The following is a 12796-nucleotide window of genomic DNA, read 5'->3' as shown; positions in this document are numbered from 1 at the left end:
AACGGGATGGATCTCTCCGGGTCCCACGAGAGTTGTTGGGGAGTTGCCCTCTCAAGGTCTGCCGGATTGAGGGAGTCTGGTGGTAGACCTAGCTCTTGCAGGAGCGGGGCTGCGTCGTCCAATTCCCGGATCCTGTGGGAGTCTGGTGCTAGCTGCACAGTGAGTATGTGTGTCGTCTGCCATCTGTATTTAAGGTCCCGTTGGCGGAGAAGTGTAGTAAGTGGCTGGAGGGAACGCCGCCAGGCCAGGGTGTCTCTCGAGAGGTCGGCAAAGAAGCTCACCGCCATCCCTTCAAATCGGTGTGGTGTCTTGCCCCGCAAGGTGGCTTGGACCGCCATTTTGTCCCTCCTGTCTCGGAAGGCGAGTATAACGTCTCGCGTGGCTTCGGTTGGCGCTTTAGGTGGTTTTGGGATTCTGAAAATGTTGTCGAGGGCCATCTTGTTAGCCTTTGCGGGTGGTAGTATAGTGGCAAGTAAACGCAGGACCACCTGTGGTAAATCTGTATCGGGGATCGTTTCAGAGATCCCTCTGATTTTCAAAATATCTCGCCTTCCGGCGTCCTCCTGTTCCGCCATCCGATGTTCGTGTAATTTTTGCTGCCGTTGGAGATCTCGAACAGCCTGTTTAAGTTCCCCAAGGTCCTGAGTGTTGGTGCCGGTTGTGCATTCGAGTGCATTTAGGCGGGTTGTCAGACCCTTCAGGTCGCCCCTTAAGGCCGTGATATCCTCACGCAAGTCTTTGTGGTGGCCTGCAAGTAGCCTCGTGAGGACCGCTATAGTCACTGGAGCGGTGTCTGGGTTGCTGTTAGTCGGCTGTGTCGGCTTGCTCCGTGTGGGGGCTGGCAGACCTTCCTCCCTGGATAGATCATCAGAAAAGTCGGAGCAGCCGCCGTGAAGCGCCGCCATATTGGTCTCATTTGCCTCGCGGGCCTGTCTCCACATATCCCCAATTGTGAGTCCTTGGGTATTTTTCTCGTTTTTCGCCCCATGGCACGCAGGGGGGTATATAGTGTCATTTTTGTAGTTTGAGGGCTTGCAGCCCGGTTGTTTTTCCGTTTTTCCCCGTTTTTTTGCCGCAGAGCTCTCAGTCCATGCGACCGCTCGGCTCGGCAGTCAAGCTCCGCCCCCCCCGCCTCGTTCCATTCTTAATATGGAAAGGATTCGAATATTATCCATTCACCTTAATACTTGCTGTAGGATCCATATAAAATGTCTGTACCCAAAATCTAAACCTCTCACCAAGCCCCACAGCCTCTAAAATACTAAATACTTAGGACCAATCCACCCTGTCAAAGACATTTTCTGCGTCTATGGCAAGGAGGACTGTGGGCATCCTTAAAATTGTTGAACCATGTATTGTAGTGTTATCCCTTACCTCCCTACCACAAAGACCATCTGATCATGGTGGATTAGTCCAGGCAAAAAGGGCTTTAAGTGTGAGGCCAGAATCTTTGCAAAAAGTTTTAGGTCAGTATTTATCAAGGAGATTGGCCTATAGCTCCAACAATTATGAGTAACTTTCCCTGTTTTGGGAGGCACTATGACTGAGGCTCGTAACATGGGTAGGGGGTATAGCACTTTTAGGGCACGTAGAATTAAATGCATTAACAAAATGTGCTTCTGATTGTCATTGAAATGTTTTATAATAAAATACTGTAAGGCCTTCAGGCTTTTCCCTTGTAGCATAGTTTTAATTACCCTTAAAATTTCCTCTGTTGTTAAGGGAGTCTCTAAACAATTCATCTGATCGATCGATATTCTCTGAGGCAAATTTGAATTTATATTTTAATACATGGTATCCTTACTTCTTGGTGGACTGGGGAGATAGTATAATTTTTGAAAATATACACAAAAAGCATTGGCTATTGCTATCTGTCGTCATATGTTGCTTCTCTATATCGTCTATGATTTCTTTCTATATACGAATTTTGATATTTACATTTTAAAGCCCTTGCCAGTGTTTTTCCGCACTTGTTACCATAAGAAGAAAATGTTCCCCGTGTCAGTTGTACTGTGTGTTGTGCCTCAATATTTAATATACTTTTCAACTCCATGCGGAGAGCGACTAAATGCTTCTAAGTCTCATTGACAGGGTTGTGCTTATGGACCAGTTCTGCCACATTTATGTGTTGGTAAATGGAGGCCACTCTGGAATTTTGTTATTTTTTAATCTGTGCCCTCCATTTAATCAATCCTTCTTTAATAAGGCAATTGTGTGCATCCCAAATCCATGGGATGGGGGTATCCAATTGTATTGTATTATCTTTAAAATATGCATCCAGTGTTTTCTTTACTTGCTCCTCCATCCTTTGATCATTCAATAACAATGCATTCAGTCGCCAAAGTGAGTTTGGGCTATTTAGCCCAGGAAGTTTAAGATTTAAAAAGACTGGGGCATGATCTGACCAAGTGATGCTACCGATACTCACTTTTTGTATTAAATAGAGGTGTCTATGCAAGATCATGAACATGTCTAGTCTTGAGTAATTATTGGCAGAATTTGAATAATAAGAATAATCCCTTTCAGATGAATTGGCCATGCACCAACTATCTATTAATTGATGTGAATGTAATATTTTTTGAAACAATATATTTTGTAATTTTGAAGAATCTCTGCCCCTGGAAGACAACAAACCAGGCAAAAATGTGTAATGTCAGTCAGTAGTGACTAAGGCCAATAAGGTTTTGTCATGTGAAAAGGGGCATTTATTCTTGGGATGAGAATATAATTTCGCCTCGTTATAAATCACTGGTAAGACCACATCTTGAATTTACTGTGCAGTTTTGGACATCTGTTCTAAAGAAATATATTATGGCACTAGAAAAAAGTGCAGAGGTGGGCCTCAAAATTAATAAAAGGAATGGAAGATTTTGGTTATGAAGAAAAGTTAACAAATGTAAACTTCTGTAGTGTAGAAAAATGGTACCTCAGAGGGAATGTGATGCCATTATACAAATATAACCAATACAAACCATTGTCTTGAAATCTATTCCCAGGATCCTGCAGTGCCAGGAAAATGGATTTGTTTTCCTGGCACTGGAGAGTCCCTCTAAGTAAAGTTCTCTATCCCTCTATTAATCTTATTTTACAGTATGGTCTCTGCACTGGAAACCATCAGATATTTAAAGGTACTTCTCTAAATGACAACTCTCAAATCTTTTGCCACATTTTATTTAATGCTTACCTTGTAGGGTTATGATGGTATCAACATCTGTATTGGGGACCAAACTTCTGCCACTTATTGTCGAAACTTTTTCTTGTTGTATCCCATCTATGGTAAAAAAAAAAAAAAAGAGTATCTGTATTTAACCTCATGCAGACTACACAATTTTATAAATATCTTAATAATATATAATATGTTGAAGGTCTATAATTAGAGATTATCAGAAAGAGAAATACAAAGGAGCATACATCGTATTACTCGTATAAAAACTATATTTGAATTGAATACCAACATGTTTAGAATATGACATGGGTTTTACCACGCCAAAGCATTTCTTTATTAGCCTTCTTATAAAATATTTGATGCAGGTGGCTCATATCTTTCTTACATATGTCTGACCTTCTACTGATCCACTCTGGTTCCTGATCCAACCAAAGTCATCATGTAACACTGTACCCTCAAAATCAACACGTAAACTCCTTAAAACCACCTAAAAGCTTTAAGAGTTATGCTCCTTATATTCTAGTCCCTACTACTATAAAAAAGTACATTCCCACTCACAGTGTCATGACTTAACACATCTAAAGCTTGTTTAGATCTCTGGAAGTCACCTCCATGTAAGCTTTTATGTTCCCCATTTTTATATACTCTCACAAATCACATCTTTTTAAGCAACATACTAATACCTCCCTTTCTTAAGTCTAGAGCATTTCTGAGCAAGAGGACACATATAATACAAAGTTGAGTTGTGATACAGGGGTTAAAGGGACATGAGTGCAGATAAGACACAGGTTTGTTAGAAAATAGACACCATTCTTGCAGAGGGTCGTAAATATCTTGTGTGAAGATCACAGAGTGAGGGGGAAGAGAGAGAAAAAAAACAAGCAAACAGTGCAGAAGATGGTGCAAGAAGGGGAGAGAAAAAAAAAACTTATATTAAGAATGCATGAATTTCTATTCAACTTGAGAAAGGGAGGTTCTGCCGAAAGCTTGTCATGAAAAAATTCTGTTAGTCCAATAAAAAAAGTATTACAAGATACAAATGTTATCTGTTTTTTACATCTACATCACTGTACTAATACGGCTACAATCTCTATATATATGTATATATATATATATATATATATATATAATAAACTCATCAGACTACAGCAGGATTATCACAAACATTTGGCAGAGAAAGAGAAATGGCAAGAGAAATCTGGTATTGTTAACATTTCAGATTACAAACTATCTGACCCAGAAGCATCAGTTCTCTCCAAAGGATTATCATTTTGCCCTAGCACAAAACTTGATGACATTGGGCTCTACTCTGACGTGGAAGAATTTTTCAGAAGGATGCGACTTAAGGAATACTTCCATGACAAAGAGAGCACTGAAACCACAATGGATTACAACAGGAAAAAAAACACAAATTTCACTCCAGCACCAGGACGAAATGCCAAACTGGACAGTTACATTGAAAGTTTCCGTCTAAGAACAGTATCCTTGACAACCAAGCAAAACCAAAAGAAAATGTTTCATAATCTCTCAGTACAGGAACAAATAGCTATAAATGACCTGAAAAATAATCATGCTATCACCATCAAACCAGCAGACAAGGGAGGAGCAGTAGTGATAATGAACACCCAGGACTACATAAAAGAGGGGGACAGGCAATTGTCAGATGACAAATACTATAGAAAACTAAATGAAGACCCCACCAAGGAATATACATCACAACTTAGGGAGCTAATTAAATCCTTCCCTGAGAACTTACACCAGGAACTGCAATCACTCATACCAACTAGTCCCTGCATGGGCACTTTCTATATGCTTCCCAAAATCCACAAAGCAGGTAATCCTGGAAGACCCATAATTACAGGAATGGGAACTCTCACAGAACAGGTCTCAGGACTGGTAGAAAATACACTAAAACCTCTAGTCACCAACACTAACAGCTTCATAAAAGACACAACCGACTTCCTCAACAAACTCAGCCAAATCACCAATCTCCCTGCTAACACAATCCTTGTAACCATGGATGTGGAATCTCTATACAGCAACATTCCACATACAGATGGCATCAATGCTTGCTTCCATTTTCTCTCTCATGTCAACAACCAAAAATACAGCCCCCGAATTATCACAGAATTGGCACTATTTATCCTCACACATAACTACTTCAGTTTTAACAATGAAGCTTACCTACAAACCATGGGCACTGCTATGGGCACTAAGATGGCACCCCAATATGCTAATCTGTTTATGGCAGATCTTGAACAGAGATTCCTAGAAATTCAACACACCAAACCATACAAATATTATCGCTATATCGATGATATCTTCATAATTTGGACTGAAAGTGAAGAAAAACTGATACAGTTCCATGACTCTTTCAACACATTCCATCCATCAATCAAACTAAAAATGGAATATTCCACTAGATCTGTGAATTTTCTGGACACCACTGTGAAATGTAACAATGGCACAATCCACACCTCGGTTTACAGAAAACCCACAGACAGGTGCAGTTACCTACACAGCTCCAGCTTCCACCCCTCCCACACTAAACAGGGCATCATCTACAGCCAAGCCACTAGGTACCATCGCATATGCTCTGATCCTAGTGACCGTAATTCCCATCTAAATGTACTCTCCCAATCTATGAGACAGAAAGGCTACAAACCAAAGATTATTACCAAACAAATCAACTCTGCTGTAAAAACGCCACGCACGCACCTGCTACAGTACAGAGAGAAACAAATATCCACACGAGTGCCACTTGTGGTCACCTACAACCCAGCTCTTGAGGAAATACGGAAAATCATCAGAGACCTACAACCAATATTAACAGAAGATGAGACTCTGAAAAACATTTTCCCTGAAACACCCATTTTGGCCTTCAGACAACCACCAAACCTCCAACAAAAATTAATCAACAGGAAGCTGCCCACTGATGGTAAGAATGAAGAAAATGGGACCAGTCAATGCAAAAAACCTCGCTGCAAACTGTGTCAGCACATATGCACAGACAACATAGCCACACACAACAATAAAACCCACAGCATTAAAGGTTCATACTCCTGCACATCCAGCAATGTGGTATACATGATTCAATGCATAAAATGCCACCTAGGATGCTACATTGGGGAAACCACCCAGCCATTAAATGGCAGAATGAATATGCACAGACACTCTATTAAACACCACAAAGAAGAATCCTACTGCACTCCTGTGGGACACCACTTTACCCAGCCTGGCCACTCACTGAAGGACCTAAAAATCAAAGTACTGAAGGGGGGTTTTAAAAATACCCAGGAAAGAAAAGCCTTTGAAGCCAGAATGATTAAATGGTTTAACAGCAAGAATAGAGGACTAAATATTGATTTGGGATTCCTGTCCCACTACCAACACTTTACATGAACACTCTCCCAGCATTATCTTACTATTCTGTCATATGTACCAACACTTTAAAATGCATTCCTATATGTTTATTCTATCTGTATACCAAGTACTATGTGTTAACCTATGCTTTCCCATACTCATATGCTTGTATGCTTTTATATATATATATTTCTGTGCATTTATATTTGTGTATATGAGTTCATGTGCATGTATGTATATGTGTTTATGTATATGTACATGTGTTTATGCGTTCACATATACACATTTATGTGTGTGTGCATGTATAAAGTGTACCATCCTCTGCACTGTCTGCTTGTTTGTTTTTCTTTTCCCTCTCTCCCCCCTCACTCTGCTCTTCAGAAAGATATTTATGACCCTCTACAAAGATGGTGTCTATTTTCTACCAAACCTGTGTCTTATCTACACTCATGTCGCTTTAACCCCTATATCACAACTCAACTTTGAATTCTATGTGTCGTCTTGCTCAGAAATGCTTCAGACTTGAGAAAGGGAGGTTATCCCGAAAGCTTGTCACTAAAAAATTCTGTTAGTCCAATAAAAAAGGTATTACAAGATACGAATTTTATCTATTTTTTACATATATATATATATATATATATATAAATTAAACCAAGAGGGTTGCACTCACCTGAACATGCATATATTATAGGGTGCCGCTGGGGTCAATTTATAAAAACATAAAAAATCCATCTCACTAGCTCATTCACTAAACAGTTATTTCAAGTCTCACAGATTGTAATAGTTTTATTTAAAAACACCTCAATCAGGCAAAAAAATAATGGGGGGTTACTTACATCATATGATCATCTATTGCATAAGCCTGCCACAATGTCAATGTATTGGAAAGAAGAAAGAAGAAAATAGGTCTCAGATAGGGAATGAACCAACTATCAGGGACTAACCCTAATACTTAATACAAAAATGTTCCAAAGAAAAGGAACCAGGGGGTGTTGGATTGCCCTTAGAAGTTCGAGCACACCATTTAAATTAAGAAATCCCAGAGTGACACCTCATAACATTCAGTGAACAACACATATGACATATAACGGGAATATATAAAAAGGAGACATACCCTCACTTATATCCAATGCTAATATGTGGGAAAATAGGGTGAGTGAGGAGTGATATGTCTACTAAATGTCTGTAAAGGAGGGGTGGGTTCAGAGATGTAGAAAAAAGAGAGAGTAATTAGTTAGAATTATCTAACTGTTATAAAGATTGTTACTTAATAATAATTGTTGAAAGTATCTCCCTATGTAGAATAATAATAACAGAGTAACAAATCTTGTAAATCACTGCATTCCAAGATATCACTGATCGATTTGTAAGAGATAAGAGATAAATCCCTGAAATCCCTCACTCACAGTAACTCTCAATAGTAGTTGGCTGAGAGTCACCTGGAAACTAATCTTACTAATGCTCAAAATCCATATTAGTAAGTAGAATACTAGAAGCTAACGTATATGCCTCCAACGTCAATGTACCCCATTCTTGGCAGGTCCTCCTCTAGCAGTCATTAGGCTCAAAATGTACGGGGTATATTTGTTCCTAATATATTATACATTATCCTAATATTTTCAATTAAACCTTGCTATTATATCACTAACTCAATGTATCGGGCATTGTGGAATCTTTTTTCTAGCTTTTGAGATAAATAAAGGGAAAAATATATATACATATATACAAACCTTTTCCTTTTATCTCTGGCTCAAGAGTGACGGATATTAAGTTTTCTGTTACTTTTAATCCTTCCGGCTGAAATAAAACACATAGAAAAACAATTCAAAGACAGATTTATATGGTCTGGCACCTACAGAGTGGATGGAGGCACTCGTCAGATACCCAATAAACCAGCTTTGCCCTTGGGAATCCAGCATTTTGTATTTTCTATTGAAAGTTCATACCCGGTGTTCGATTTGAGTCATTTTATATATTAGTCATATCGATATACAACTGGTATATGCCCTTCTGTGGTTTTGCTAGTGCTAAACTAATAGATCTGTGTAGTTATGCTGCACTCTCTATCCATAGTACAGAAACGTGGCAATGGTAGAAATACTCCAACTGAAAATCTATGATTCCATAATACATTCACATAAGAGATAAGACAAATAATTTTTGTAGTCAGAAAAATTTAACTTTATCCCCTTAACCCCTTAAGGACACATGACGTGTGTGACACGTCATTATTCCATTTTATTCCAGAAGTTTGGTCCTTAAGGGGTTAAGGACACATGACATGTGTGACATGTCATGATTCCCTTTTATTCCAGAAGTTTGGTCCTTAAGGGGTTAAGTATGTTATCATTAGTGAATACCATTTGTGTAATATCCCTTATCTTACACCTTTCCTTTAGTCGCAAAAAACTAAATCAGACCATATGCTGTCTGGTGTTGAAATTACAGCAGTCCTTAATTCTGATTGTAGGCAGTGGCCATAAATTGGAGTTAGTAGCCTGATTGTAGGCAGTAGCCAATAATTGTGATACTACCTGTGGATTTATAATGTTTATAATGCTGATCAGGGCCTATCCTTGGTGTGTGCAAAGAGGTGGATCAAGGTGGCGCTAAGCTCTGCCACCTCACATTAGGTTCCACCCCTCTCATTAGGTTCTGCCCCTTTTGTGCAAAGCGGCAAAGCTGGAAGGAACACGTTACAAGCTAATAAACTGTTTGAAGCATGTTACCCACAAAGAGCTTGCCAGCTTGTAATCTTTTCTTTCCAGCTCTGCTGCCCTGTGCCAATCGTGAGAGGCAGAGTCTAACGAGACAGGGGGACCTAATGGGATGCATCCAGAACTAGCCCTGATGCTGATCCCTTCGGTTGTTCAATATTAAAATGTTAGTTTTCATATATCGAAATCGTCTTATTTTTCTTGTTTTGATCTTAAATGTACTTGACTTTTCATGACAAATAATAAATCACAGTTTTTCAGGTGCTTTCTATACAATGTAGTTCCTACTTACCACAACATTAAGTTTCTTCCGGACACCATCGTTCAAACCAAATGCTCCAGCTGCTCTCACCTCCACGTCATGCTCACCCAACTCAAGAGGCACAATTATGAATGGCACGGCTCGTGAGGACTCAGGTAAAAGTGTTACTAATTGTCTGTAATTTTTCTTGGCATTGGAAAGACTGCAGAACTTTTCTTGGTATAGGAATTCCACTTGCACCTAGAACACAGAATGTAGCTATGATCCAACATTATGAAACAAGTAATAACCGAAAAATACAAGATGGTAAAAGCGCTAAAACGGCATTCAAAAGGAGAGAAAAAATGGGGAAAAATTGTAACTCTTTAAGAAGTGAACATACAGGTGTAATAATATACTTATGAAATACACTATGCTAAAAACATATAGGAAAAATGCAGCTGCACACTCAAGTGTTGGAGCCCGCGAAGGTGATCAGCAAAAAACAGGGCGCAAGAGAATACTGAGAACGGGCAGCAGCTGAAATAGCCTGCTCTTTGGTGGGTCCCCGCTCAGATCTCAAGCTGGTTTTAGCTCATCTTGTGCCATTACAGAGATAACATCTCTGAAACATATCAGACTAGTCCCACCCATACGGGCAGTCCACATCCGAAATCCCAGCATGAGAGACACAGCAACCCCAGACGATTGTTTCAGCCTTGTTAGGCATCATTAGTGAGGCATAGCTAATATCTCTCTAGGCACCGTGAGCAAGGAGTCCACGTCTGGATTACCCTTTAAACTTGTGGAGAGCAAAAAACGGGGCGCAAGAGTGAATCAGCACAAATAGAAGATAGTTATAGATATGGAATATAAGTGGAGCGCATAAGTAAATAGTGGTCATGGACCCATGGTGTAAGTAAAGTACAAATATAAATATAAATACTTAATTTTGCTCAGAAGGGGCTTCATGTATGTAAACGAAAAATGCAACAGGTAGATAATAGTATAGTCACTCTGAATAGCAAAATTGTGAATATTTAACACAATTTATTGCAGTCAAATAAACAAATAAAAACATCAATAATACAGCTGCTTACAAGATAAGAGAGAGTGAGCTTTTGTGGTTACAGATACCTCTCCAGAAGATTAAGGATATCATGTCTTTGGAATCAACTTTTCTCCCCCATTAAATTTACCTTAATTTCGCCTGGTCCATAATTATATAGGATAGCCCGGATCTCCACTTGCTCATTCCTCACCACAGAATATGGCAACTTCAGGTCAATAAAAAAATCCTGGAAAACTATCAAATCATGGGGTTTCGATACACATATACCTGTATATAAAAAAAAATATCACCATTGATATTTATGGAAAAATTATTGTCAATTTCATGTGAAAAGCAACTAGACATGGCTGAAGCCAACATTTTTTGTCTTCTCATATAATGTCTTCTCTAGATCTAAATCAAACACACTCAATATAGAAAAATTAACCATCCTAATTCTAAATCCTACACACCATACATAGGGAAACTAATTAGCCTTATTTTAAATCATACAGACCCTCACATGGGAAAAAAGAGACCAATGTGTACTTTAGAGTGGGCCAAAATTCAGAGTAGGGTTTGAGGAGTCAATAATGTTTTTATTAATTAACAAATTTCAATGATATTACATACAAGGAATGATTAATGTATGAAGATTTGTCTCACTAGATACTGAAGATGACATCTTTTAAATACGCTCTATTTGACACCTCGCAAAGTCAGGTTCTCAATTGCAATGGTCATAACATTAGTTAATGTTGGACGCTCTAGCACTCAAATTGAGCTGCTCAATTGTGCATGGTTTGTTCATGTATACCCGCTCTTTCAGATAACCCCACAGGAAGTAAATGGTTGCTGAAAGGTTAGGCGACCGTGGTGCCCAATTAAACTGTGATTTAAAAAACAAATATCTATCTCCTCTTTGAACAGTTGACTCAGGAGATCCATTGTGACTCCAGCTGTATGGACAGTAGTCCCACCCTGTTGAAACCCTATTTCAGAAAGATTTTCCACTACAGCAAGTAAAACATTTTCAATCACGTCCCCATATCTCACACCACTTTTTAAGTTGTTGATTTTTGAAATTACCCATGATGAATTTCCTAAACGTTATGTACCAGAAAAACATTTAAAATAAACCACTAACAAATAAGTTGATTACCTATCAAATCCTACTTTGAATTTTGGCTCACCCTGTTTTAAACAAATTTAAACTGGGGTATGATGGTTTCATAAGTGTAATCACACATACTCTTCATGGATAAAGACCATGAAACAATACACCATTTTTTTTTTAATTCTTTATTTTTGGTATGCAGGTAGGTACAACAGTGCCTGTTTCGCCCCAACGGCATCAGCAGGCTCGATTTTCATAGTCATATTATAACAGTTGTGGCATGTTGCGTATGCATACATTTTTAAATTAATACGATAACAATACAGTAAACAATACAGTAAACAAGCTATAAGCAAAAATGGTTGAAGTTAAATTAGCATAACTGGTTGAGGCATCACAGTGAAGTCACCAGGCTTGTATACTAATATGAAGCGCGCCCCCCCCCCCCACTCCGCGGGGTTAGTATTACTAACTTGTATAGTCACAATGGTATCACCCGGCTTATGTCTTTAAACATCTATGCTTGTTCTGAGTAGTGTTTGTTCGTCTATTTACATCTCAGCTTATGCAAATATATACACATTCAAGTGAGTAAGACAGGCTGGTTCTAGGTACTCTATATTAGCTTGCTGGTCGGCTGCAATTTATTGCATTGAAGAGGTATGTTGCATAGGTGGGCAACGAGCCTAAACTAAACCAAAACATATACGCCTTTATACTTTTGTGCCTTTATATCGCTGGTTCAGCTTTCTGGAGTCCGGGTCCCTGGGGTCAATCTAAAGTGCAAGGCATTGTTAGGAAAGCTAAATTTTGCATGCAAGAGTGGCCCATGAAGGCTAGAAGACACCTCCGATAGAAGCCTGACTACCAGCTAGTTACTGTCGGCAGTCACAAGTGAAACATTGTACTTAGTATGATACGAAATCAGTGTAGTCGCATACAAAATCTCTGACTGTAGATCATCGCTGACTAGCGAACATATAGTTCATGTAGCTAACTTGGAGAGCAGAAAATCAGTTGTTAACTTTGTATTTTACAAGCTTATCTGAAACAGCTATTTCTAAGGGTTAAATAATAAGAATATTATAATAATAAGAATATACTGCAATTGAGACAATATTCCGCTTCATAAGCTAGCCCT

At 38.9% G+C, this 12796-nt stretch overlaps 1 protein-coding gene across 1 annotated transcript in view; it reads right to left on the bottom strand.

The window, feature by feature from the left end:
• Positions 1 to 12796, bottom strand: part of LOC134603563 (complement C3-like) — a 127182-nt gene that overhangs the window by 60309 nt on the left and 54077 nt on the right. The window contains exons 20-23 of the mRNA XM_063449656.1: positions 10687 to 10826; positions 9539 to 9748; positions 8260 to 8326; positions 3185 to 3271 (exon numbers count right to left, since the gene is read on the bottom strand). Coding sequence (XP_063305726.1) covers positions 3185 to 3271; positions 8260 to 8326; positions 9539 to 9748; positions 10687 to 10826 — 504 coding nt within the window. The remainder of the gene's footprint in view (positions 1 to 3184; positions 3272 to 8259; positions 8327 to 9538; positions 9749 to 10686; positions 10827 to 12796) is intronic.

Source organism: Pelobates fuscus, chromosome 3, assembly GCF_036172605.1.
Source record: "Pelobates fuscus isolate aPelFus1 chromosome 3, aPelFus1.pri, whole genome shotgun sequence".
Lineage (NCBI taxonomy): Eukaryota > Metazoa > Chordata > Amphibia > Anura > Pelobatidae > Pelobates > Pelobates fuscus.
The sequence above is the reverse complement of the archived record's forward strand: the minus strand, read 5'-3'. Positions and strand labels throughout refer to the sequence as shown.